We start from the raw sequence: 26,294 nt of genomic DNA on the forward strand, positions 1-26,294 counted from the left end.
GATCCGGTGCTCGCTAGATGCGGGAAGCAAGTCGCTCTCGCAATCAGATCGTGATCCGAATACGGAAGTGGATCTTCCGTAGCGGGAGATGGCGGTGTCAGGGATGGAAAAACAGGTCGATAGCCGGGACAGGAGAGTAAATACATGGTCAGGGTCGTAAACAAGTCGTAAGAGAGAAGGGAGAGTAGACATAGTCGGGATCAAAAATGGTTCGTAAGCCGGGACAGGGAGCAGACGTGGTCGGGATCAAAACAGGTCGTAGCCGGAGACAAACGGGAGGAAAAACGGGACAGGCGGGTGTCAGGGTCAAAAAAGCTTGCCTTGTTTCAACAAAGATTTGCAGACAGACTGACAAAAGGAGAGTGACAGGACCGGGTTAAAAAAAGGACAGGGAGCTAATCAGATAGCCCGCAGCGGCTGGCGCCAAATGAGCGGGCACAGATGAAATTAATGAGTAATCATGACAATATGTTGAATTTGAAGAATCTTGATTTTAATATGATAACATATACTGTTTTTTATCTTTTAGAGGCTCCATTTTATTTTATCACCTTACAGTGTTAGCGGTAAATAGGATCATTAAAAGACCACATTTGAGTTATGTTGACATTTTAGTTTCTGACATTTTGTGGCTGTAAACCTGTTGCATGGTGTACATGTGATGTTCTCATTGAAAGGGGGATTACCACTTGTGAGGCCCCTTCTCAAGGTTTCTTATTTTCCCCGCGCTTGGTTTTGAGTTTTTCCTTGCCTGCATGTCGGTTTAAGATCATGGGATGGTGTCATTGGAACCTGTGCAGTCCTTTGATACATTTTGTGATTAAGGGCTATAAAAATATGACTTCAGAGGCATAAGCGAACTAAGGGGCTGCTTAGGGGCCCACGACCACTAGGGGGCCCCAAAGAGCGGTTGACTTTTGGGGTGCCAACTCACTTTTGTGTGTCTACAACAACAAAACTTCTGCATAAATGCTACAATACTATCTTGCTTCTATTTGGAAAAGAAAAAAATGTATAGAAATACTACAAAAATACTATGATACAAAAATTGCAGAAATATTACTCCAGAATTACGACAAAAATACAACTACAGTAATATTACAAAAATACTAAAGGAATATGACAAAAACAATACTATGTCAATACTACAAAGAATTACAAAAGCATTCCTAAAATACTGCTTTGGAATTACATCAAAAATACAGAAATACTTCAAAAATACCACTTCATAAACACTACCAGAAAAAAAATATTACATTAGAAATACTACTACAGAAGTATTAAAACAGAATTACTGCAAAAAAAAATACTATGAGAATATGACAAAAATACTCCCAGAACAATACCACAGTAATATTTTACAATAGAAATACTACAGATATACATTTTTCTACTATGGAAATACTACAAAATACAACAGAAATAGTACAAAAATATGAAAAAATAATGATAGAGTATTACTACAAAAACACCCAAATCATAAATGTACTGCAATATTACAAAAACACTAGACATACAATTGAAAATCTACTATCGAAAAACTAACACAAAACTACTGCAGAAATCGTACAAAAATAAAACTAGAGTAATACTACAAAAAATACTGAACTTCAACAAAAATCAGACTACAGAAATAATAAACTATACTTTTAAAAAAAGTACAACTACTGCAAAGCTTGAAAACTAAATATCAAATGAATTGCTTAAAACAGGCACCTGATATATTATTTTGCTCTAATTGTGATGGTTTTAAAACCAAATTGGTGAAACTAATCTAGATCAAAAGAACTCTATCATGTAAACATCTGCATGTATATTTATTCCCAAATTTAAAAATTGGATCTTTTTCCAAGATCCGCCCCTTGGCCCAAACCTTTGAACCCAATGCAACCCCTCACTCCAAATATTTTCCCATCCTTGGATAAGAACATGGAAGGATTTTGAGTTGGTATGCAAATGATCAAGTAATAAGGGGCCCACAATCAAATTTTACTTAGGGCCCCATGAAGGCTCGGGTCTCAAGTTTATGATTTAAGTTACTTGTTCTTTTTTAAGGAATGAAAAATAAATCGCGATCATCAGCTATATTGAATCGCAATTTTCGATAATCGTGATATAAATTGAATTCACACTTTAAGTATCGCGATATCATCGACCAAAGCATATCGTCCCACCCTCACACCTGTCAACATCCACGACTCCATGCCCTTACAAAATGTTGTATTTTCCCTTACAAAATACAAAATAATCTTACACCATATTTTTTCTTCAAACATGTTTATTTATGTAGTTTAACATGTTATATTATACATGTGTTTCGTCATATCATATATATTGTTGATTAACATTTTGTTGTGAGATACTGAGTTGCTCGACATGAATGAGGTTTATTATAAAAAAAATTCAAAAATTAAGTAGCTTGGACGTTCACCATAGAAGGAAAAATACATGCAAATATAATTAAGTAGAATAATACATTTTCTTATTCAAATTATGAATTCATTTTCTGCATTAAATTATTGTTGGTAATATACTGATTAAAGGGATAACCATCAACATGTCTTTTTTCATTTTCTCCCTTTATACTTCCTTTTTTTCTTAACTTTTTGATACAACATAATAATTCGTAATATAAAGCATCAAAGAAAGTGAGCTGTTTGAGAGCCTGCTCTCTTCAATGAGTTGAGCCGAAAAAGCTGGTTCTCTAAAAAGAGACGGACTTCCTTTCACTACCCAACTACCACGGAATGATGCATGATGGGAAATGCCCAGGCGGCAGACGCATGCGCACAGTAACATCAAACCGCTTGCTTCGTTTGCAACAAAAAAAAATGATACCGAGATAGGGGCTACTGCGGCGAATTCGTTTGACTTGATTGATTTGCTGTTTCGTGATAGTCGGTGTATACCGGATGGTACCCATAATTGACAACTTTGCGGTTTTCCGTACAGATTTTCTCGAACGTCGTACATGTCTTAAAATGCATAATAAACGTACTTTGTACGGCAAAAACGTACAGGTTGACAGGTATGATAGTATTATAGTATATTCGGATTATGTTAATGAGTACATTTTTCAACAAGTATTAGATTCTATTTTAAAAGTAACCTTTCCTACTCTGGTGACAATAACTATTTTTAAATGTCTTTCCAAATACTTTAGGTAGATGTAGTGTAAAAAAAAAGTGCAGAAACGTGAGTGATATAGCAACACCGCTCTCGACTCCCCGCCCGTCCCCTTTTATTTTCCGGGTTGCTCTCCTCGCAGGCGGCAGTTGCTCGGCTGCGGCTGCCAGCTGACACTCGCTGACGAGAGAGGAGGAGGAGGAGGAAGGAAAAGAAGGAGGAGGAGGAGGAGGTCAACGCTGACTCGCCGTCGCTCTCTTCGTGTCTGTCGCCCGGCTTGTGTCATCGCGAGGCGGCTAGCAGCAACAGCGGCGGCAGCATCCCCACAAGCACCATCATGGCGGACCAAGGCGAAGCTCCGGTACCCGTCCAGCCGCCGCCGACTTCGACGATAGCCGCCTGGCCAATTACCAGGGAGTCGTACCAGTTACAGGAAGTCATTGGTTAGTACACGGAGGTTTTTTTGTTGAATTATTTTTAAAATGAACCGAGTAAACGGCAACTGTGAGGCCACCGGCTTTCCCCCTCCTTTCCTTCCCTCCACGTGAATCAGTCACTGCGGATGTCAAGTCATTTACGAGTCACCGGTTTACATCGCTGATCGCACGTGTAGCCGTGAAGCGGATGCCGCTGAAAATTTGCTCCGTTGCAGAACGTGACACGTCGACTTAACCTTCTCTTTTTAATTTTTTAACATTATACCGGGGGAGCATTACGCCCACTTTGTTATATGACTCAAATATAGAATGTGAAAGATGCCATTAGTCGACTCGTGACGTCATTATCATATGTGATGGTACGGAGTGGACAATGTGCTTGCCTTATGACATGGCGGTGACGCAATCACGACGAGTTGGGGGGGAAAAAAAACCCAGACTTTTGGGTTTGTTCCATAAGTGTGACAACTAACTACAGAAGACCCCCGGGAGAATATATTAATCCGTTCTGAAGTGGGTGTCGTAAAGTGAAATTGCCGTATGACGAGGGTTAGAAACCTTATGGTAATTACCTAAAGTATTCCGAAACAACGGTAGCCTAGATAAAAAACATTACAACACGAAAGATGCGTTTACTAAGTTCTACGTAAGTGTATTATATGTGTACGTATATGATAAAGTAACATTTATTCAGGTATAACCATACCTGTCAACCTCCACGGCTCCATGCCCGTACAAACTGTCGTATTTTCCCTTACAAAATACAAACTCATTTTACACCATATTCTTTTTTTCTTCGGAATGATGCATGATGGGAAATCCCCAGGTGGCAGATGCATGCGCACAGTAGCATCAAACCGCTCGCTTCATTTGCAACGAAAAAAAAACGATACCGAGATAGAGGCTACCGCGGCGAACTCGTTAGACTTGATTGATTTGGCGTTTCGTGATAGTCGGTGTTTACCTGATGGTACCCATAATTGACAAATTTTAGTTTTTCCGTACAGATTTTCTTGTACGTCGTACGCGTCTTAAAATGCATAATAAACATACTTTGTACGGCAAAAACGAACAGGTTGACAGGTATGATAACACCCACCTCTACATTGTAATTAAAAATTAGTATGACATTTCTTTTCTACTTCTCAGCTTAAAAATATTGTAAGTGACAAATGCCGAAAACATGTGGCAATCATTTCTTAACATCATAATCTATGAACACAATACCAAAATAAAATCTACAATATTATTTGTGTAATGTCCTTCAACGTCCGATTCATCATCAATCTCCATTCTCTAACATTCGTCTCTGGTACTGTGAATAAAATTAGAGTTACAACGAGCCAAATCAAATTCATCTATATTAATTGTGGTCTCGTAGTTAGGATTCGACCCGTGTTCGATTCCAGTTGCATCACTTATTTTGCGATTGTGGTCTGAGATATTTTTTGACGAATCATTCATTGCACGGATGAAAAACCTTGTGTATAACGCTCACCGAAACTTATGAACAAAAAAATGTGCATTATACATTAATAATACAGTGGAACCTCGGTTCTCGACCATAATCCGTTCCAGAACCCTGTTTGAAAACCGATTTGTTCGATCACCGAAATCATTTTTCCCATTAAAAATAATGTAAATCGTTTTAATCCGTTCCAACACCCTGAATGTTTACCTTGAATGTTTAACGTAAACTTAAAGCTAACCCAGGCTAATCGTACGTTCGCGTTATCGTAATCTTCCGCAAGAAAGATTACGCTAACATGAACGTGTAAAAATAAAAAAAATCAGGTCGTTTGCAAGTCATTTATCACCCGGGTCTCCACAACAAGTGGTGAGCGGTTCATTGGAAAGGGGGCTCCGTTCCAACACCCTCAATGTTGGGCTCCGTTACAACACCCTGAATGTTTACTGAATGTTTAACGTAAACTTAAAGCTAACCCAGGCTAATCGTACGTTCGCGTTATCGTAATCTTCCGTACGAAAGATTATGCTAACATGAACGTGTAAAAATAAAAAAAAGGAGAAAAAAAAGAATTATGAATAGGATTTCTTACCTTTGTGGTGGTCAGCAGAAGGCGCAGGCAAGATCAGCAATAGTTGTACGCACTACTTTTCTTTTTTCACCTGTAGCAACTTTGCTGCTTGCACTGACTTTCTTCGGAGGCATAATTAGTGGCTAAAACACTTCGTACACCTATATTAAAAGCGAAAGCAAAACGAAGCACGTCCGCACGCGATAACAGTTGGTCAGGAAAAGAGCGATCTACACCCGTACGCCGCTCAGCATCGCACCCTAGCGTACGCACTCACGCATTACCGGCGTTCGAACTCCGATTTTTTGACCGAACAGCGAAGCAAGAATTTCTCGAAATTTTTGGTCTGACTCCACTGTACAGTATATATGGAAAGGAAAAATAAAATAATACTTTCAGTGTGACATCACGAGAGCTTGTACAGTGGTGTCGGTGGGTGGTTGTAAAGAGGGAAAGGGACATCACATTCAAAATAAAACTGATTAATCTTCCATTTGCGACGATTGTGATGCCCTTAGAAGTATACCCAAATGTATTCACTTCTTTATTCTTAACAATAGTCTTGGCTGTCAAATGGTTACTGCCATATTCCTTAGCGAGGGTAGCGACGTGTGTGTTTTGTATTTCATTACCTCAGGTTTGTTTCCATCGTTATCAATATCTTGCTTCTCCCTTTAGCATCAATGCAAGTGTTGGGACCCTCAGCTAAACTAATTAAAGTTTGCTACACACAATTCTGAGCTAAATTGAGCAAAAGGAAAATAGCATTGTGGGAGGAAGTTTAATCAATAGCATATCGGCATTATCGTGTAGCCGTGGTTCAAGCCAATAGCTGACCAGCATCTTGTGTAACGTTGACCATTAGCAGACAGGCATCTAGGGGATTTATAAGGCGAGTGACTCACTCAGTCACACACACTATCACTGCAAAGTTTTAATTTCTTTTCTTTTCGGGCATGCGAAATACTTTCTTGTTGATGTCGTACAGTGGGGAAAGAGCTGTAATGCAGGGCTGAATAGAAATGTCTTCACTGTCAATAATATCAACATGGTGAAACATTGTATGGAACAAGATTAGACATGGCACTTCAGGGTAAACATTTAATACAGACTTCAAAGATAAAAAATAAGATACCATCAACAATATAAAGGACCGTTCTCACTCAGGCCACCGCCCTAATATGGTCGGCGCCTTACGTCCCTCAAAAGGAGGATAAACGGGTTCGGAGAAAGTTTCTTCCCTAGGGCCATCACCACCCTAAACAAGCACGCAAAACTGTGAAAGTATATATCTTGTGACTTATTTGATGGTTATTGATGGTTTTTAAATGTCCTTGCACTACTTTTTATTGCGTAAAGTGAAGCCATCGTAAATGGGGGCAAGCCTTATTCCGTGCCACCACTGTAATCTATTAATCTACAAAGGATTTGAAATTCCACCAATTTGTATTTTCAGGAAACTTTCTAAAATTGTGTTCAATACAAATGAACATTCCGTATATCTGTCGACACTGAGTGATTAAAAATAATTATTTTCAAACTTAAAAATCCTTTCACTGAATTACATTTTGTAAAGTAATTCAGTTTCAAACTTTGCCTAAGTATGTTATCCGCTAATCCACTTATCTAAAATCCATAATTGAGAGACAACACCTCCAAATAAAAACTGAAAGCTCAAACGGAAATTGCCGTAACCTTTTTGGCAGAGGCATTCTCCCTCCAGCTGACATTTGTTATCACAATAGATAAGAAACAGCACCACAGCTGTCCGCCGTGCTTGGATGTGGTAAACGGAAGAACGCCTTGCCGGCCCACGCCCGATTGTGTGCTCACCCCACATCTCCGTTCTTACCAGTAACTAGTAACTACTCTGATCACATGTGCTCCATACGTCCCCTTATCGGTCACTGGCAGTTCACAAGCAGTACGTCACCGACAGTTTTCACTCAGCGTTTAAGACTTATAGTTCCAATAAATTTGCTAGTTGGTTTATAAGAATAAAACAATTATTTTTTAATCCAAGTTTGTGTTCAATCTTCTACATTTTCTGTTTGACTGCTGTGATTTAAGGGAGCGGGGCCACGGCAGTGGTGCAAGCAGCCTTGTGTTCTCCCAGACAGGAGCGTGTCGCCATAAAGCGCATCAACCTGGAAAAATGCCAGACCAGCATGGACGAATTACTGGTAGGTAGAATAAATAAGGGCTACTACGTCTTGCCAAGTTGTGCTGGTGCCTGTGCCTCCCTTCATTAGTTTCTGCTTGATCTTTGAAGTTTGTGCAGTCAAGGTTGTCTATTTTCTTTCTTTTCTCTGAAAAATTGCAAGTTCATCTAAAGAAAGTTTGTTAAAAGTTTTCAACCGCCAGCAAGGTTTATTAGCAAGAATGTATTAGCACCTCAAAGCAATAACTGCTAGTGTCCTCAGGACAACATCTGCCGAACATGTCTTGTTGAAATCAGACTTTCAAAGTAAAAGCAAGAAATATAAACCCGGTTCACTGCATGATAGCCAAGGGATGGGCAAAGTTTTTGGTTCGCTGGCTACATCAAGTTAAAAAAAAATTGGAAAGCGATCAGGAGGGAAAAAAAAAAGATATGATTTTTATTTATTTCTTTGCTGATACAAATCCTCTATCTGGTACCTCGGCAATATATAAGGATATTTCGTTGTCACAATATGTTAACCCATTTTGTAACAATGACAATAAAGGTATATTCTATTCTATTCTATTCTATATGTTTTTCTAATATGTCTTGATCAATAACTATACATGCAAACATTACTTATTTCCATTACATCAATTTGGGTTTAAAAACACTCAGAATTAAAGCAATGGTTATTTGATAATTATCTTGAGTAAATACATCATAATAAAGTTGAAAATACAGAAGAATTTACAATAAAATAAAATGGCGTTTACACCATTTGAATATCCACAATGTTTTGTTAAATATATATTTAATGGAGGAGGGGGCACAATAGGACACTTGAGGACAAGAGTAAGACTAAAAAAAACTCAACAATATGTTAGTTGTTGTACTTGTTTAAGAAAAATAAAAGTTCCGCTGCCCGGATTAAAAAGACTGGCATGTGGCCCGCAGGCCCAAGTTTACCCAACCCGTGGTAGCCCTTTTAACAGTTTATTTTTGCCTATCTATGTTGTCTTTTATCTCATTTTTGTCTGTTATGTTTTAATTACATATTTGGTCTGGAGTGCCATGTCTAATCTAGTTGCATACATTGTTTCATAACGTTGATATAAATGACAATAAAGACAATTCAATTCATATCACTATACAAAGTACAATGTAGTTTTGTCTGAAAAAGACTTATTAAAATGTGAAACTCTTAAAATACTTGCATGCTTTTATTTTTAGAACAATTTTGGGGGGCAGGATGTCATGATAATTGTTACTCCATCTTGTTGGACCGTTGTCAGGTGGACATTATTTCCTTGAATTGTCGTTCAATGTGGCAAATGTCCTCCCTTCTGTGAAGCCTTTTTACACAATACAAGGTTCACTTCCAAGTAACAAACAATAGAGTTAAAGACAAAGGAGGTGATAAAATAAAAAACTGCTTTGTTTCCTCGCACCACTTAATGTCCCATCCCAAGTACTCTTCAGTTGAGTTAAACATGATAGAAACCATACAATTATTTCATCAGGTATATATTTTTAAGTTAATTTTCTTTTGGCGGGGGTCTTCTTCTGTACTTTCTCAAACGGATTAAAAACAAAACCTCTTTTTCCTTGGTGTGGTTGATTTAATGCAAATGGTCCATTTGCAAAAAGATTAATGTCTTTTTTTTTCTTTTCTCCCAAACAGAAAGAAATTCAAGCAATGAGCCAATGCAGCCACCCTAATGTTGTCACCTATTATACTTCGTTTGTGGTGAAGGACGAACTGTGGTTAGTCATGAAGCTTCTTAGTGGAGGTAAGTTACACCTTAATGATCTGTTCTGCAGGCTACATGAGCAGTCTCATAAGATAACAGCTGCATTTAATGTTTCGTTTGGCTATGCGTTCATGAATTACTTCACCTTTATTTGACTTTGCATTCGTGAACTAGGTTCACCTTCAGGCACATGTATCAAGCGAGTTGACTATTTTAAAAAGCTTGATGTAATGAATTCCCTAAGCTAGAAAGAATTTTGTGAAATGTTTTTTTTGGTTTACTTGGTTAACGCGTTAACGGCTAATTATTTTAAGAAAACTTCTGCCTTTGATTATTTATTTTGATTTATTGTAGCTGCTAAGATAACGCCACTTGATAGGAACTAGTGATGGATCTTTCTTGGCCAGGTAGGGGTGGGACCAAAAAAAATGATTCATGTCAATGAGTATGGATGTGCATTGTTTGAACATCAGTCATGGTTAATTGTCGCGGAAGTGTATCATTTAAGTTGCTTGTTTTTTAAGGAAGAAAATCACAATTATCAATGATAATTGAATTATATCGAATAGCAATACTTGTAGAATCACAATTAGCGAGAATCGAATTGCCACCTTAGTATTGTCGTAATACAATGGTTTCTTGACCAAAGCATATCGTCCCACCCCTACAAGGCATGTGTACTAAAGCAATTGTTTAATGTTCAGATGTGACATATTTCCACAAAATGAACACAACGTCATCTTATGGTAATCTCTGCAACACATGCTTATTTTCCACTTGACGCTGTAGGACACATGCATTTTCCTGCAGCCATTTTAGCCGGCCTATTTTTATTTCTTTTATTTATTTGTTTTTATGCAGTCCTGTCACACATTGTTGGCTAACATATTTAGTTTTTTTATTGATCAATCCGTGTATTATTGGTTTTCTAAAGGTACTTATATATTGCATGTTTAGGTTCAATGCTGGATATAATCAAGCACACAAGCAAAGAAGAGGACCAAAATCTTGACGAGCCAATAATCGCTTCCATTCTTAAAGAAGTCCTTGAAGGATTAGACTACCTGCACAGAAATGGTCAAATCCACCGGTAACACTCCTTCTTTGCATAAATAAACTACTTTTATTCCTGTTTTTCTTTTTTTAACTATAAAGCGAACTTGACAACCAAAAGTGTGCCATAATATCCGGTGCGCTTTATAGAGTAAAAAAATATGGTAAAGAACAAATTGCATAATCACAATGAAATGCTACTTCATACTGTAATCATCTATGACTGAATTAATTCATTTTAGTTTTAAAAACGGATAATCTCAGTTTATGTACTATGAAAGGGTTTCTTTTAAACATTTCAGACTTTTTTTCAATGCAACCCTAGCTTTAAAGTTCATGTGCCATACAGCCCGATGTGCCTTTTATGATACAAACATTTTTTTCAACATAGTTTTTTTGCAGGTGAGCATTATACTCCGGAAAATACCATAATATGCATGACTACTCATGTAATATGAATTTGTGTTTCTTGGTGAGATTTAACAAGTTTAAGATACATGAACCATGCAGGTCAGTTGCAGAACTTGAAAATAATCCTCTTTCTATTGATCGGCTTTTGTGCAGCTGTGATGTAAACTTCCTGGACATCAAGGTCGGCACTAGCTAGGCTTGACCTTTTTTATCGCCCCCCTGGGCAACAATCTCGTTGACGGCAAGCTGTTTGTTGCCCTGTTTCTGCGGACGGAAGAATCAATGCTTTGCCTCATTTTCACCAGCTAACTGACTGCTTGTGTGTTTTGTTTGCTGCAGGGATGTGAAAGCCGGGAATATTCTCTTGGGAGAAGATGGATCCGTTCAGATAGCAGGTGTGGTTGTTTTAATTCTTTTACTATCCGTGCATCCATCTATCCATTTTTTGCACCGCTTATCCTCAGTAGGGTAGTGTGGAGGGCCTGAAGCCCATCCCAGCTATCTTTGGGCAGTGGGCAGGTGACACCCTGAACTATTTGCCAGCGAATCGCAAGGCACACAGAGCTGGACAACTCACTCGTTCATTCACACCTACTGACAATTTGAACCGGCCTAATTAACCTGAAATGCATGTTTATAGTATGTGGAAGGAAACTGGAGCACCCGCAAACACAGGGAGAGCATGCAAACCCCGCCCAGGAAGGCTGGTAGCTGGATTTGAACTCATGACCTCAGAACTTGCCTGCCGTGCTGCCTAATTTTGTTACCGTTGATATTCAAGCTGTCATACTGTTTCAATAGAAATGTGCCATTCATGCAGGCTATGTTTTCACCCAAATAATTTTTTGATGGTGGCTGAAATAAACATGAGGTATTTTGTATCACTTTTTTCCTTTGTTTACTTTTTTTTTTCCTCTAACAGATTTTGGCGTGAGTGCCTTCCTGGCCACTGGGGGTGATATGACGAGAAACAAAGTGCGAAAGACTTTTGTGGGCACACCGTGCTGGATGGCGCCGGAAGTGATGGAACAGGTTAATCCTCTTGTCTAATTAAGATGATTTAAGCCAATTAGGGGAAACAACAATTATGAAGATTGTTACTGTTATGATGAACGATGTTCAAGTCCCAGTGTGTATTCTATTATCAACAAAGATTGGTGTAAAATACTCAATTTAAAGAAAGACTCAGGCTTAGAAATGTGTAATTGTAAGAAACGAGATTTCAATACACAACTTGAGGCCTTAAAGAAGCTGTCACGTTTGGTGGATTCTTAGTATTACGGAAGCCCAAACGACCATTTTGCAAAATCAGTTTGTCCTTTTGGTGCATTTAGCACTAAACTGCCACTTACACTACCTTCCACAGCAGAGCCCTGGATGTGAAGGTTGCAAAGTCTCGTGATTCAGGCATTTCAATCTTTTTTCACTGATTCCTTCTTTCGCCACTCATGTAAGCCTCTTGGTTGCAAGTTATGGCTCTCTGCTAGCCTTTTTTTGTCAGCTGCTGTGTGTAATTTAGGCTTGCTTTGTCTTTACGCCCTACACAGCTGATTATGCAAGTGAGTGCCGCTGAGTTTCTTGAGTCAGGGTCCTGACATTTGACAAATTAAATTTTTATGTGAGTTGGTTCTACTATCACTAAAGTTTGCTACTTAGACTAGCTCTGACCAACTCCATTATTTGCACTTTTCAGCTGCTTGCTGATTGTGTATCCAGCTCACCCGGTCTTTAGTTGTCACTCAAGGGGATTAACACCAGAATTCATGTACGGTCGCTGACTGAATTTTATACTTGCCCACGCAGGAAAATATGGAAGGAGGTTTCCTAATTTTGCCTTGGGGTTTCTTTTGGGCCGCCAGAGTGTCTTTCAAATTCACATGCTTCAGCTCAGTTTTAAGCTAACTCACCCTCAACTGGTGAATTATTACATACCGTCACTTTAAATTTTTTATTGTAAGAGCGTTTCAGTAAATGCACGTATAATTCTTTGAACGGTTCCTCATTGTGTTTTTTAAAAAGACAGTGAAAGTAAAACCAACTTACCCACAGGTACGGGGTTACGATTTCAAAGCAGACATTTGGAGTTTCGGAATAACGGCCATAGAACTGGCAACGGGCTCCGCTCCCTATCATCGCTACCCGCCCATGAAGGTCAGTCATGCAATTCTAGATCACTCACTCTGCCATGTTGTGTATTGTGAAATTGCCTCACAAGAAACAGCCATGTGGCAAAAGTCATTCTCCTATTTTACAAATCAGGAACAAAAGTTTTGAGGAAGTAGCTCTTTGTGCTTCACATGGCAGTTCCTAGAAAAATGGTTTCCTGCTTTCTTTGGTGTCATCGTTTTACTAGATGAAAACCATGTGCGACCTTCTTCCAGGTCTTGATGTTGACGCTGCAGAACGATCCGCCCACTCTGGAGACTGGTATTGAAGATAAAGAAATGCTAAAGAAGTACGGCAAATCTTTTAGAAAGTTAATAAGTATGTGCCTTCAGAAAGATCCTGGTAAAAGGTGAGGCTCGCCTTATATTTATTAATGATTCAGTATTCTGTGAATATATTTTAACATGGTTTCTTTTCAGGCCTACAGCTGCAGAACTTTTGAAGAGTAAATTTTTTCAAAAGGCTAAGGTATTTTTTTTAACTTTCAAATGTTTTTCTCTATTTGCCTGCCTCATAGTCTGATAGTAGCTACATTCTAAGTTGTTTGTAATTATTGCTACGGGGGGGGGGCTACCTGGTGGCCCTCTGGTCTATATCCTAAAATAATTGCTGAATTATTGGCTGATCAGTAGAAAATGCACAACTTTTGGGTACTTTTAAACTTTATTAAAGTATTTTTTGCAGCCTCGCTAGTTCCTGTCTATGCAACTCTATATTTTCTTTAGTATTTGCATTTCCACTGACCTTCACCCCCCCAAAAAATCAGTTAATACTTGTCCATTTCCCAATTATTAATCTCTAGTTTTATGCATATTTATTACACAGAACAAAGAATATCTTGTGGAAAAGCTATTGTGCCGGGCTCCGAAAATATCCCAAAGAGCGAAGAAGGTATGTTAAAGTTTGCCTCTCTGTTAAATATCCATTATTGACTAAACACAACAAATTGTATGCGATCGCTGGGATTGAGCAGAGTCCATCCATCACAGTGTTACATTTACAGTCAACAGGAGTGATGCTCATGCACTTTTGTAACACCTCAAACACTTAATGCGCAAACTGTTTTGTGGATACAATGAAAATATGGGCTTGTGTCGCAAAAGAGTCAAACCGTGTCGTTGTTTTGGTTGGTATCTAGTTTTTTCATTTTACCTCTTTGTGTGTCATTCTCGAGAAAAGTTCAAATAAAACGGTCGATACCTGAAAATGTAGCTTGCTTGGTAACTTGATCTCCACTCTTTGCTGCGAGGAAGAGCAGTTTTTCAGACTCATAATATTGGCTTTATCTAAGAGTTGGCCTTGTTGGTCAGCAGAGGCTCATAATGCCGGGAGGCAGAGTGGTTAAGTGCAAGGATGGAAAAACACTGACTCGTTTCAGAGTAAATGGAGGGCATCCTGGAAAGCATTGTTGCCATCGTGGATGACATGGACAAAGACAATCCTATAAAAAGGAGGGGCTACTATTGATGGCTTTTGCTGATTTGCAAAAAAAGGAAATTTTGTTTCATGATATTTTTGTGGGATGTTTTGAATCCGTTATCAAAAGTTTATTGGGCAATTATTTTTGAACAATATACTGTGTTTAACAAGAAGGTTTTTTTACCCAGAGCATTGAAATGCTCTATTTGTAAACACATTTAGAAAAATAATATAGCCTATACATGTAAATTGTTTAATGTATTTTTATCCATAAACGCACATGAGAACAATTGGGGCCAACATTATATTTTTTTCATGCATTGCAGAGGTGTTTAATTTGAGACTTTTCTGCAGTTACAAAATATTATACATTATGTATAATAAAAAAAACCCTGCCACATTTTTTTTAATCCAATGAACCGTCCACCCTTGTTGTGACTTCCTAAATCCTAAATTTAGTCAACGTCAAGGTGCTTACCTTGACTGCCCTTAACTTTTAGAAGCGAACAATATATTTTCTGTTTTTCACCCTTGTAGTTGGTCTGCCCTCTTATGTTTTGGTTTTCTATCTTTATGGTAAAAGCACGCATAGCTTCTCACCGGGAAAACAAGTGTCATAGGGGTCTAAAAGAGGACACAGTGCTATATGTTGGGACCTAAACACACTTTATCACCTCATGCAATGAACTTTAGAATACAGTCACTTCAAAGTGTAAATAATGCATGTAAGAGAGTGGAAATCATTATTGTCATGCATGACCATGAAGCATTGATTTTCAAACAGTGGGGCAACGCGTGGGGCTCCGTCAAGCAGGGGCCTGTGTTCTCTTGGAGAACATGTTTTTTTTTTTTTTCTTTTTCTTTTTTTCCGAGCAAAGTGCAGTTATGGGGCAGGGGCGGTCTCATTAACAAAGTGTGCGCTTGGAGCATTGTTTTTCTTTGCTCTGAGCATGGACGCAAAGTGTAGCGGATTCTCAGGTGATACCATTAAAAACTAGTTAAGAGTAAAAGACGGGCTGATCGAGAAAAAGATAAAAACAGGAAGAACAAAAAGAAAAAAAACTAAAGTCTCCCTCCATTTTGGCTCTAATCCCGATAATTTTGGTCACTGGCATCAGACGACAACGTCATTGTAGATTAGTTTTTAACATAGACTGATGGAACCTGGACACATCATCAGTGATGTTACCTGGGGTCGGAGAGTGTTTCGGGTTTTTCAAACATACCCTCTCACCCAGGCGACCCAGCTGGGGTAGATCAGACCCCAACTCGTTCCCAGGTAGTGCTAACTCGCCCACTGTGTACTCAACCAGAGCCACCTTGAGGCAACTTTTGCTGCCTCTATGACCTCCTTAATGCCCCTTCGCTTGTTTCCCGCTGTAACGCCCAAGAGGTTGTAAGCCCTGCAGAGAAACTGGCTAAAGAACCTTCGGAATCCCATCTTGATAGGCTCACATCGTGCTTTTCACCCTTTGCTCCTACATTCGTCCACTAGCTCATCTTATTTTGTCCTATTTCTCTCATTGGCCTCTTCAAGACAGTCCTCCCATGGTACCGTGAGTTCCAGGAGTACAATCTTTTTGGAGGCCTGAGAGATAAGCAGCACGTCGGGCCGCAGTGTTGTGGTGGATATTGATTCTGTGAATTTCAGTTACCTCACGAGGTCAAGTTTCATCACCCAGTCTGATGGTTGCAAACCAGGCGAGGTAGCTCTGGCAGCTGATTGTGGCTTCTCCCCAGCCCCGACAAAAACGATCGAGTTCCTTATTGGGCAGAAATGCTTGTGAGGGTGTTCGCTATTACCTTCATCGGTAGCGCCCCTCGCTCAGGGCTTTTGTACAGCAGCTGAGGATATGCTCTAGGGTCTCCCTCTTTGAGCAGAGGTTGCAGGCTGGTGACTTCACAATCCCCCACCTGAACAGGTTGGATGGGCTCTGTAGTACATCGTTGATAGCCTGGATCATGAATGGTAATCGATGGAGCTCAGCTTTCCGCAACTCTGCCCAAGAGACCTTGCGGTCCACTGCACGCTCCCATCTTGACCAGGCTTCCTGCTGGCCCGTTCCTCCTTTGCTGCTGCCCACACCTTTTGCTGCACAAGTGATCCCTGAACCTGCCCCTGCGCCTTTTCGTAGCTAGGTGTTGTGCTGCTACCAAGGCCAGCTCTTATGTGAGTCTCTCACTACCAGTGCCCTGTGCTTTAGCCTCAACCCTTCCACACCCTCTGCTGCCTTTCACCTTCGCCCTGTTCTCTCCATGATCCCAGCCTGGGATACCTTTTGGATCCTCTGACTCTCTTTATTGCAGCACCACCCTTGCACGGCTCACCTTAAACTCTTCAATCAGGCTGCTGATGGGGAGCTTGAGCTTGTATTAACATTGTTGCGGTACACTAGCTGATCACGCATTTATTTCTATGTGTATAGCGGCACTGCTACGTATAATAAGGCACACTCAATTTAATGTAAGGGGGAAAAGAACTAAGAACAATGCTGAAAGAATTGTTTGTATTGATTATTTGGTAAATAAAATAAACCTGTTTACACAAATTATCTTGTTTTTAGTCTACATAGTTGGTTTTTCACTGAGTAATAGGTTGTTTGTAAGGTTTAGTATCACCTAATAAGGGGAACTGCTCGCTGTGTTTGCGGTATGTCAGTGCAAAAATAATAAAACCATGAGAGAGAAGCTGATATACTGCCTGCAGTTTTAGACATAGTCTATCTCTTGCTGGATGGAACAAGTGCTGAAAAAATAAAAACTATCCCTCAATCCAATAATGCCGTTGCTAGACGTAAATATTAAGCTTCATTTAATATTCTGCTACTGAATAAATGTTGGTGAGTTCATGGTTTGTCAAAAACAGTATAAGGATTTAATTTTATTTTGGAAATTCAGATGCACTTTGAATCTTTGCTCTTGCAGGGCTGGGTGGAGGCACAACAGAAAATACTGGAGATGCACTGTAGTAAACCAAGATCCTAAATTTTTCTTGAGGTGCTTCACAGTGCTATATACAATTGTTTGGCATGTGCGCTGAATACCCAGTAGAGGGCAGTCTTACACCAAGCCAATAATCTGCACCAGCTTGTCTAGTCACATTTATTTCTATAGCCCTTAATCACAAAACAAGTATCAAATGAGCGCACAGGCCACGATTACAACATCCCCTCATCTGAAGGCCGAATGTGTTGAAAGTAAAGATAAAAAGCCTTAGCATGAGGAAATCAGAAATCAAAAAGCCACACAAGAGGTAATCCCCATTCCAGGGTGACCAGGCCGCAATAGATGTTGCATGGGCAACAATACACACAACATAGTCAACATCAACAATACACACAAATTGTTCAAAAAGTCCAAGATAACAATGATTACGTTTTCTTGTTTTACTGTACAAAGTTGGTCTTAAACTAAGTAAATTGACACTTACAAGATGACTTGAAACCGCATACAGATAATTGCAAGTTTTTATAATCCGTCCAAACATCACATAAGAATTGATTTCATTTTTCTTGCAGCATGACATTGTTGATTTTAATTATCAGTCAGGATGGCTTCTGAGACTTTGATCTGTGTCTTGTTTTGCCCAAGGCGCCCGAGCAGAAGCGTGGGACTCTGGGTTCTATGTCAGGTTTGGAAACTATAGCTGGCAGCACCAGAGGGGTAGTGCCTCTTTAACTTTATGGTTGCCTAGAGCCAGTGCTCGTCACTTACCATTTTGTGTGCTGCCTGTAACACTGCAGAGCTCTCATAACTGACTGCACCTCATGCTGCTTTATGAACCAACTGCTGCTTGCGTTTTTTTTCTTGTTCTGGATGGAATAGCCAAGACTTATTTGCTTTGTTGTGTTGTGTAGTGTTATGTAGCTGTAGAATGTAGATTAGTGGCGCCTTCGTTTGAATATTCAAAGCGGGTTTGATTTATAGATTCTGCTTTCATAATGCTCTATTCATTGTGCTTAGTTTGCTTTATCTGATTTATTAGCGCAAATATCAGTCTCATTTAAAACATTTTGTAACCACTCTAAACTATTTTCATGTGGCTACACCAGTAAAATATTGTTGAGCTTGAGTGGCATCATAACATAAAGGCTTTGTATTGACGCTAATTCCTGAATTCACTTCAATACAATATTTGATGTGTAATTGATTATTAAAATGTAATTGTTTTCCTATCTCTAGGATGTAAGTTGTAATAAATGAATAAAAAAATCAAAATATATTAGAAAAAAAAATTCTTATTATAAATGGTACACACTATTCAAGAAAACCAAATATTGTTTTGTTTTTTATTTAAAACCAGTGATGTTATCATTTGATTTTTTTTTTTTAACGTTAAGAGTTTTGCGATTTATGAAAGTGTAAAACATTAAAACCGGCCCTAATATGCTTAACAATTTGACTCGTTTTTATTTTTTCAACTAGTAATAATGTTTTACCATTTTATTTATTAGCTCCTATTTAAAAAAAAAAAGTCTAACATAACTTGAGGGAAAATAATAAATATTCAAAATAAGTGTATTTTAAATGACCTGCTACATAAACACATAATGTTGTCAAATGCCTAACCCAATATCAAGCCTAAATCGGAGCCCGACGAGCCACATTTCAGCCTGGATGCAGCCACAAATGTGAATCATTGCATTTGGGTATGGCCATTGTTTTCTCTTGCTGACTTTTAAAAGAAATATATGTTTAAATAAATGTATATCAAAGCAATGTGCAGATACTAAAATATACATTTCTAGAAAAAGGCAAACAAATAAGAGAATAAACAACTCTCAAAGTATTGCGCTAGTTTCATAAGGAAATATGGCTCCTGTGGTTTATAGCCCGATTTTCAAACCACCAAAATGACAGACTGCCTTTAAATGTTCCTTTCAATTCTTAAAAAATCCGGCAATCATGGAAAATTGACGATTAATGTAACCTCTGCAGACTCAAAAACATAAAAGATATGAATGATCATAGACTTGCAGAACTTAGATTTCTTTACACATACAGATTTTAATCTATTCTAGATCCCCCTCTTCTCCCGAGTCTTCACAATTAAAATATGAAATTTCGGTTTTGCTTTGGGCTCGGTCCTGGTCCTGCACATCAAGCTAATTGGTGGGGCTCAGGCTGGTTCAGGCTTGAATACCCTCTGGTTTGGGTTGGGCTGTATTTTTTTTAGGATTGATCATTCCTTTTAGATCACTATAATATAGTGTAGTTTATCCAACAACAAGTGACTGTTATTTAACCATCCATCCAATTTTGTTTGGAATTTTTCATGTTGTTTATTAGAACAGAAATGAAAAAAAAACATGTATTCGATTTGTCCAGCCAATTGTAATTGGTTGTGGGCCCTTTGCTGCCGTGACACAGGTGAGGCGGGTGCCAGGCTCCAGCGGCCACCTGCACAAAACTGAGGACGGCGACTGGGAATGGAGCGATGACGAGCTGGACGAACGAAGCGAAGAAGGCAAGGCGGCCGTCAACCAGGGAAGGGTAAGCCTAAAATATCATCCACAAACACGCTTTTGGTGTCAGTTGTTGTGTTTTCACTTGTATGACACAACAAGAGCATCTAATCTTCATCTCAAATCCACTTAACAAATTGGAAACAAGAGCACTCGAGTGCGCAAAGCTCTCCAAGGATTTAACATTTGGCACCTGTAGAATGAATGAGCAAGCGGGTTCAGTCCAATACGGTAATGTAATAAGATAAGAGGAGTTTTATACAAATAACATCCCACAGAAGAACCACAAATTCTATTTAATGAGATCCGACTGATAGGTGTAAAAATGTAAGATGAGATTTTGAGCCTAAAGAGCAATCTGGTTCACATTCAGTTGAAATGATAGTTTTGTGCTTTGTGTGCTTATTGGCTCATCTGATCTCATATTTTTTTATATTCCCCACATGAAAAGTACTTTTTAATTATGTCATTATCAGTGTGCATTCCACTAAAATAATTGAAAAATAGATGAAACAGTCCCAAAGGAGGCTGCACGCAAACAAAACGACAAGGAAACTCATAAATGACAACACAAGCCTCCTGGTAATAGGATTCAATTTAGGGGGTCACCAACCTTTTTTAGTGGAGAGTTTTTTTTCTTGTTGCTAATGAGCTCAAAGTGTGATATGCATTTCTGAAATAACTTATTACTATGCTATTATTATGTAATTATTGTGTTGTTACTGGATTTTTAGACATAATAATTTAAAACATGCAAGTTAGAAATCGAATTTCCGAGAATATCATATAAAAACGTTACTATTGAGCTATTTTCAGAAACAGTCTTTGGGGCTACTTTGGGTCTGCAGGGCATCATGTTGGTGACCCCTACTCTATTTGCTTGAGAAATGATTTCATGTTTCATACAAAACCACCCAAGACTATTAGTTTGGTACATGGAGAAAATGATACTGTTTACAATCTTTCCAATTATATATTTTATTTCACCTAATTCTCCCAGAAATGGAAAACTAAAAACGTATGCTAAATATGCGTAAAATCTTTGTATTGCAAGGAAGATGTGAATTTCTGCGCTTTTTTTTTTTTCATTTTTTTTTCAAATATGGTGACAATTCTCCTCTCATCTTTCCTCTCAAATTGACTGATCAATAAAAAAAACATGCAATCTCAACACGACCATGTAAAGTTGAGTAATAGAATTTGTGCTTCTTTGTTCCATGCAGTCACGACGGGTCAAGGACGACTCCAAAGTAGTAAGTATTTTTCTTTTCTTCCTTTAAAAACATGCACGGTGCTTTGTATTCTAGTGAAACGCCGACAGAGATGAATGGGTCTGCTTTTTTCCATACTAATTCTGCTCGGTGACAGCACTTTGGGGAAAAAAGACATGTTTTTTCTAAAGCCAATAATTGCGCTTATTTTAGCACGATTAGGGGAACTCGACAGCTGAGCTTCTCTTAAAATCTGGTAAGAACATCGCTGATTATTGATTGCTGTCAATTTAGTTTTACAATGTCACCTTTAATGGGATTGGTCTTAAAGCCCCAGTCAGTATTCTATAGGGACACTCAGTGGTGTAAAATACTTAGTTTGTTTAAATGAAAAAAATATTATTTAAATAATGCCGATTTTGCTAGGGTAGCTCGCCCAGTGATGTTTTTACCACATAAGTCACCTAGCTTTCACAGCTAACCCTGCATGTAAGGGTCGCTGAGTCCCATGTTTCAGGCACTTTGAACCTATTTTCCCCCCACTCTTTCTTTCTCTAACCACTCGATTTAGTCACTTGGTGAAAGGCTATGGCTGCTAGCCTTGTTATTGTTATTTTCAGGTGCTCTGTGTAAATGAAGCTGTCTTTGTGCCTCTGTGTTTGGGTGCACGACAAGGAACAGAAAAAATGTACATAGGGTAATCATCAAATCTTAGAACAGGGGTCGCGAACCTTTTTGACTTAAAGAGCCATTAAAGCAAAATATATTAATTTTATTTTGGGAAAGAGCCACACCATATATTATGAGACAAATTTACTAAATTGCCAAACCCGCGCCCCAGACAAAAGCGTAGTCTTCAGTACATTTATTTTTGATGATTTGATAAAAATCATGAAAAGAGAATAATGCCAGAGCCCGTGTCCCAAAATCAACAAACATACCACTTTAAACTTGTCTCTTTCTTGCAATTACTCAAGATCGGTTAAACTCATTCTGACCCTTTTTTCATACATATTGGTTTCAAAACCAGATGCAAGCATTTATTTTGTAAAAATGTCTCAACATTCTGTAAACGGAGCCTGATGTGCTTACCTTTGGCGCAGACGGCGTAGGGCGAGAGATGGGAGGGAGTGCTTGCACTTTTTGCATAGCTACACCCATCTCTCTCTTTGGTTTGGCTTTGCGTGTATCTGAACAGGATTTAAGGTTCAAGTTTTGAACGAGATGGAGAAAATTTGCATGCAATCAAATTTGTCTCTGAGCCACATGTACTCATAGAAAGAGCCATATATGGCTCGCGAGCCATAGGTTTCCTGACCCCTGGCTTAGACGATCATTTACTGCTCCCTGCCCAGTAGGGCTGCACGATTAACCGGAATCTAATCGACATCGCGATGTGAAGTAGTGCGATTGTTGAATCGCATGACACTGCGTTTTTTGCAAGGATTTATAGACGGCAAATTTAATTTAATTCTGGCCACCACTTCTTTGACCTGTTGCTGCAGTTTTACTAGCATGCGACGACGACACGCCCAAACGCCTTACACAGCTGATCATGCAAGTGAACACTGCTGAATTTACCGATTTAGGGTACAGACGTTTGACAAATTAATCTTTTAGGTCTTTTTAGTCATTTCTTCCACTCTCACTAAAGTTTGCTACTGAAACCATCTCTGACCAGCTCCAGCCAGACGCTCTTTTCAGGCGCTCCAAGTGTATCCAACCCGCTCGTTCGTTTGCTGTCACTACTGGGGATTAACACCCTCTTGTTCATGTAAGAAATATGGATGTAGGCTTCCGAATTTTGCGAAATGGTATCTTTCAGGATGCCATTGTGTGTCCAAGCTAACCTACAAAGCCCCATAGCTGTGAATTATTACACTGTAACTTGGTTCGTGTGTGTTGTATTTGTGTCCCATTTTAACAGCTGTCCCTTTCATTTTGTCACTCGCAGAATGAGGAAAATGTCAAGAATATTCCCTTGGATGGTTTATCCATTCAGCATCCCCAGGTGAGGTTTACAGCAGCTGCACTCATTTGTCACGAGTCAATGACATTGGCGCCACACGCATTGTCTGTGCGGCCTCGTGTGAATTTTTGCATACATTACCCTCGTGCACGTGTCAGCTCCTGGAGGGATGCACTCAGCTGTAAAAAGTCCCAGTTGGTCTGACTGCGAAGTCTTAGTGCTATTACAGTTTTGCTGCTATTATAACCCATTTTCAAAGGCTTTGTCATTTTCCAAATGTACGAGAGTAGGTTGGGGTTGTCTTGTGCTCCCTACAGGCATTAACTGCGCCTCACAAGGCATTTTCTACTTCTTCTCATCCAGTTTTAGCTGTGCAGACAAACTTCATTGGTTTCCCTCAACCTTTTTTTGCTGTAATCCAAATGCCATGTTTGACGTCATTTGAAGGAAATTTTGGGGGGGAAATGTGGTCAGTTTAAAGCTCTAGTTAAGTCTAACTCTGAGCTAAAGCTTAGATTTAACTATTTTGTTTTCTGATCAATCTTTGATGGCTTTTAACCTTTTACTTTATAAATCGAGATGCTGTGGTATAAGGTGTAGTGGGATTAAATATTTAACATGTATATAATTTTTACACTATCAGTACATATTTTCCATACATTTAAATGCTCACAAAAAACAGTTCCCCCCAAAATTGCAGTAAAATACCTTACATTTTCATATTTTCAATCAATTTTATCTTGTTCTACTTGCAGACAAATTTTGTTTTAAGTATTTGCATTTTAATAATTTTCTCAGAATGTTTTCCGAATGGTAAATCAATTTATGTATTTCTAGTAACATAATCGTCTTTCCAAGTGTTTCCACTGGCAGATAATTGATAAATGATAAAGTATTTAAATCATTATTGTAATTTATCTATTATTTTAATTTTGAATAGGCAAATTAGCATTTTCTTTATTCTACAAATGGTCTCATATTTTAAGATTGATGTAATTTTTAAATAAAAACAAATCCTAAATAATAAAACTGCTCTGTTATGCTCAGTTTTGCTCAGTTATATATTTCTAACTTTATTATAATATAACTAAATAAGTGGTCTACTTAAAATAGCTAAATTATTTTTTATGTATTAATTGTACTAGAAAAAACAAGAAGTACAGCAATATAAGAGTACTTATTTTGTACGCCAGAGAAACAAGTATTTGTTCAGCAAATTTTGAATAGTTCTAACCCAATAGTTGTGTGTAGCTCATCTGTTCTTCTTTTTTTAGGTGGAGCCCTTTGGTGATTCGCTATATATTCATGGTGCTCTGAACTTGGTCCTGCGACTAAGGTGAGAAAGGTGATCTTTTTTTTCCCCCTCCATTATCTGCCTGCTTGTGTACATTTCAAAACAACATGTGAGAAATCCCTGTCAGTTCACTCACAGTGCGTCTTTGCTCTGCACCGTAACAGTGGAATTGACTTGACTTAACCGTGCAGCTTTCACTGTTAAAACAAAGAACTTGTCAAATGAAATATTAACCAGAAAAAAAAATCAGCTGACAGACATATGCATTTGGTACGAATGATTTGTGACACCTGGCCTCGATCTATGAACAGAAAAAGGTAGAAGATGCTTTTGTATTTTTCACATTTATTTTTTTTCTCTTCAGTCATGTTGGCACGAACATCACACCAATTAACAAATCACCCAAAAAGAAGAGCTTGTAGGAGACGTGTCCCCTGAATATCTTTCAGCTTATTAGCATGTCTTGCATCATTATAACATTCATTTGTTTGTCAATTTAGAAATGATCACATGGTTCGAATCATGATGTACATATGACATTTTATGAGTATTTTTACCTTTCCCATCCTCCTCCCTCTCTTGTAACAATACAGCCATAAAAGTTGGGACAAACGAGCATTTTATCATGTACATTTCTGAAATGGGATCGGAAGTGAAACGCCACAAGGGCCCTCTCTTAGGAGATGATATGAGATGCGTTTTTACTTCATGTTAGATAATCGTGTGTATTTATTCATTTGTGAGGTACGGGTTCAGTGAAGATTCCCAATTAGTAGTTTATACCATGGTCACCAAATTACGGCACGCCGACAGATTTAATCAGACCTGCTAAACGATGCTGAGAGAAGTATAAGAAAAAAATGAGACGCTTCTAATCAATGACCCGCATTTTTTAATATGTCCATTGGATTCGCCAATGCATGCAATAAAACACTTCTGATGTAGCCCTATAGCATATTTATCAATACAAATTTTGCTTTAATTAATGTAATTGCTGTCACTCTTCATTAAAGTTTTTTTCTTTTTTTTTGCAAATATCAATATTTGTTTATTCTGCGTTTCAAAACCAATTGGATAAAAGGCTCCCTTTTTAAACAAATAGACAATGCAACACAACTTGTAAACGTAAATGCAAACAAAAAAAAGGATTGACTTATGTTATCTATTTTCCTCATGTATTGTCGATGTATCTGATATAAGACTATCGGCATACACACAAATTACATCCATCAATTGGCTATTTTTATTTTCTTTGGAGACTGTAACTGTTTTTCAAGTCTATGCTGCCTGCAACTCAAAAAGGTGGCTAACCCCTTAGTTGTACAAATGTTTTTCTTGTTTTTTTTTTTTTGATGTAGTATTAAGACCTGAGAAATTCTTCCATCATTAAGTATTGACATTTCTGTTGTCAATTGATGCATGATTTCCATATTCTCTTTCAGCTTTAGCGCAGCCTCATTGAATTGTTGATTTCCCAGAGCCATCAGTCCATGTAGCGTATAGGTTCTCTGCTCGTTATTTGAGCACTCATAAAGGAAGAGACATTTTCGAGAGTGCCTGGGTGTGTTATCTTGGCAGGTGAAACTGGAAATCCTCCTCGGGTTCTCAGGTGGAACAGATGCTTCACAGCAGTCTGATTACTCTGACACCAGAAGCTTTTGGCAGAGGAAGCTGTAATTGCTAACATTGCGCTGGGCATGATGTGACAACTGGCCACTAGTTGGTTGTTTTGTTTGTTCGGAAGTTTTTCAGGGAAAAAAAAAGAAAGAAATCCATAGTTCTAGAGGAAACCCTGGAGCTTACTTTA

General features: G+C 38.5%; 1 protein-coding gene across 2 annotated transcripts in view; it reads left to right on the plus strand.

Moving 5' to 3' along the window:
- The first annotated feature begins 3,250 nt into the window (after positions 1–3,250).
- stk39 (serine threonine kinase 39) overlaps positions 3,251–26,294 on the plus strand; it is a 30,437-nt gene continuing 7,393 nt past the window's right edge. Inside the window, exons 1-14 of one of the 2 annotated variants that reach the window (XM_088352611.1) lie at positions 3,251–3,569; positions 7,673–7,785; positions 9,430–9,538; positions 10,457–10,589; positions 11,303–11,358; positions 11,886–11,995; positions 13,013–13,114; positions 13,345–13,478; positions 13,549–13,597; positions 13,955–14,020; positions 19,919–20,041; positions 21,237–21,266; positions 23,179–23,235; positions 24,468–24,529. In XM_088352611.1, the coding sequence (XP_088208737.1) occupies positions 3,464–3,569; positions 7,673–7,785; positions 9,430–9,538; positions 10,457–10,589; positions 11,303–11,358; positions 11,886–11,995; positions 13,013–13,114; positions 13,345–13,478; positions 13,549–13,597; positions 13,955–14,020; positions 19,919–20,041; positions 21,237–21,266; positions 23,179–23,235; positions 24,468–24,529 (1,250 nt within the window). In that variant the 5' untranslated portion in view covers positions 3,251–3,463. Of the gene's footprint in view, positions 3,570–3,995; positions 4,128–7,672; positions 7,786–9,429; positions 9,539–10,456; positions 10,590–11,302; positions 11,359–11,885; positions 11,996–13,012; positions 13,115–13,344; positions 13,479–13,548; positions 13,598–13,954; positions 14,021–19,918; positions 20,042–21,236; positions 21,267–23,178; positions 23,236–24,467; positions 24,530–26,294 lie in introns of those variants that run through there. The other variant, XM_088352612.1, reaches the window with a different exon arrangement.

Source organism: Urocampus carinirostris, chromosome 14 (genome assembly GCF_059441175.1).
Source record: "Urocampus carinirostris isolate Australia breed hairy pipefish chromosome 14, RoL_Ucar_1.0, whole genome shotgun sequence".
Classification (NCBI taxonomy): domain Eukaryota; kingdom Metazoa; phylum Chordata; class Actinopteri; order Syngnathiformes; family Syngnathidae; genus Urocampus; species Urocampus carinirostris.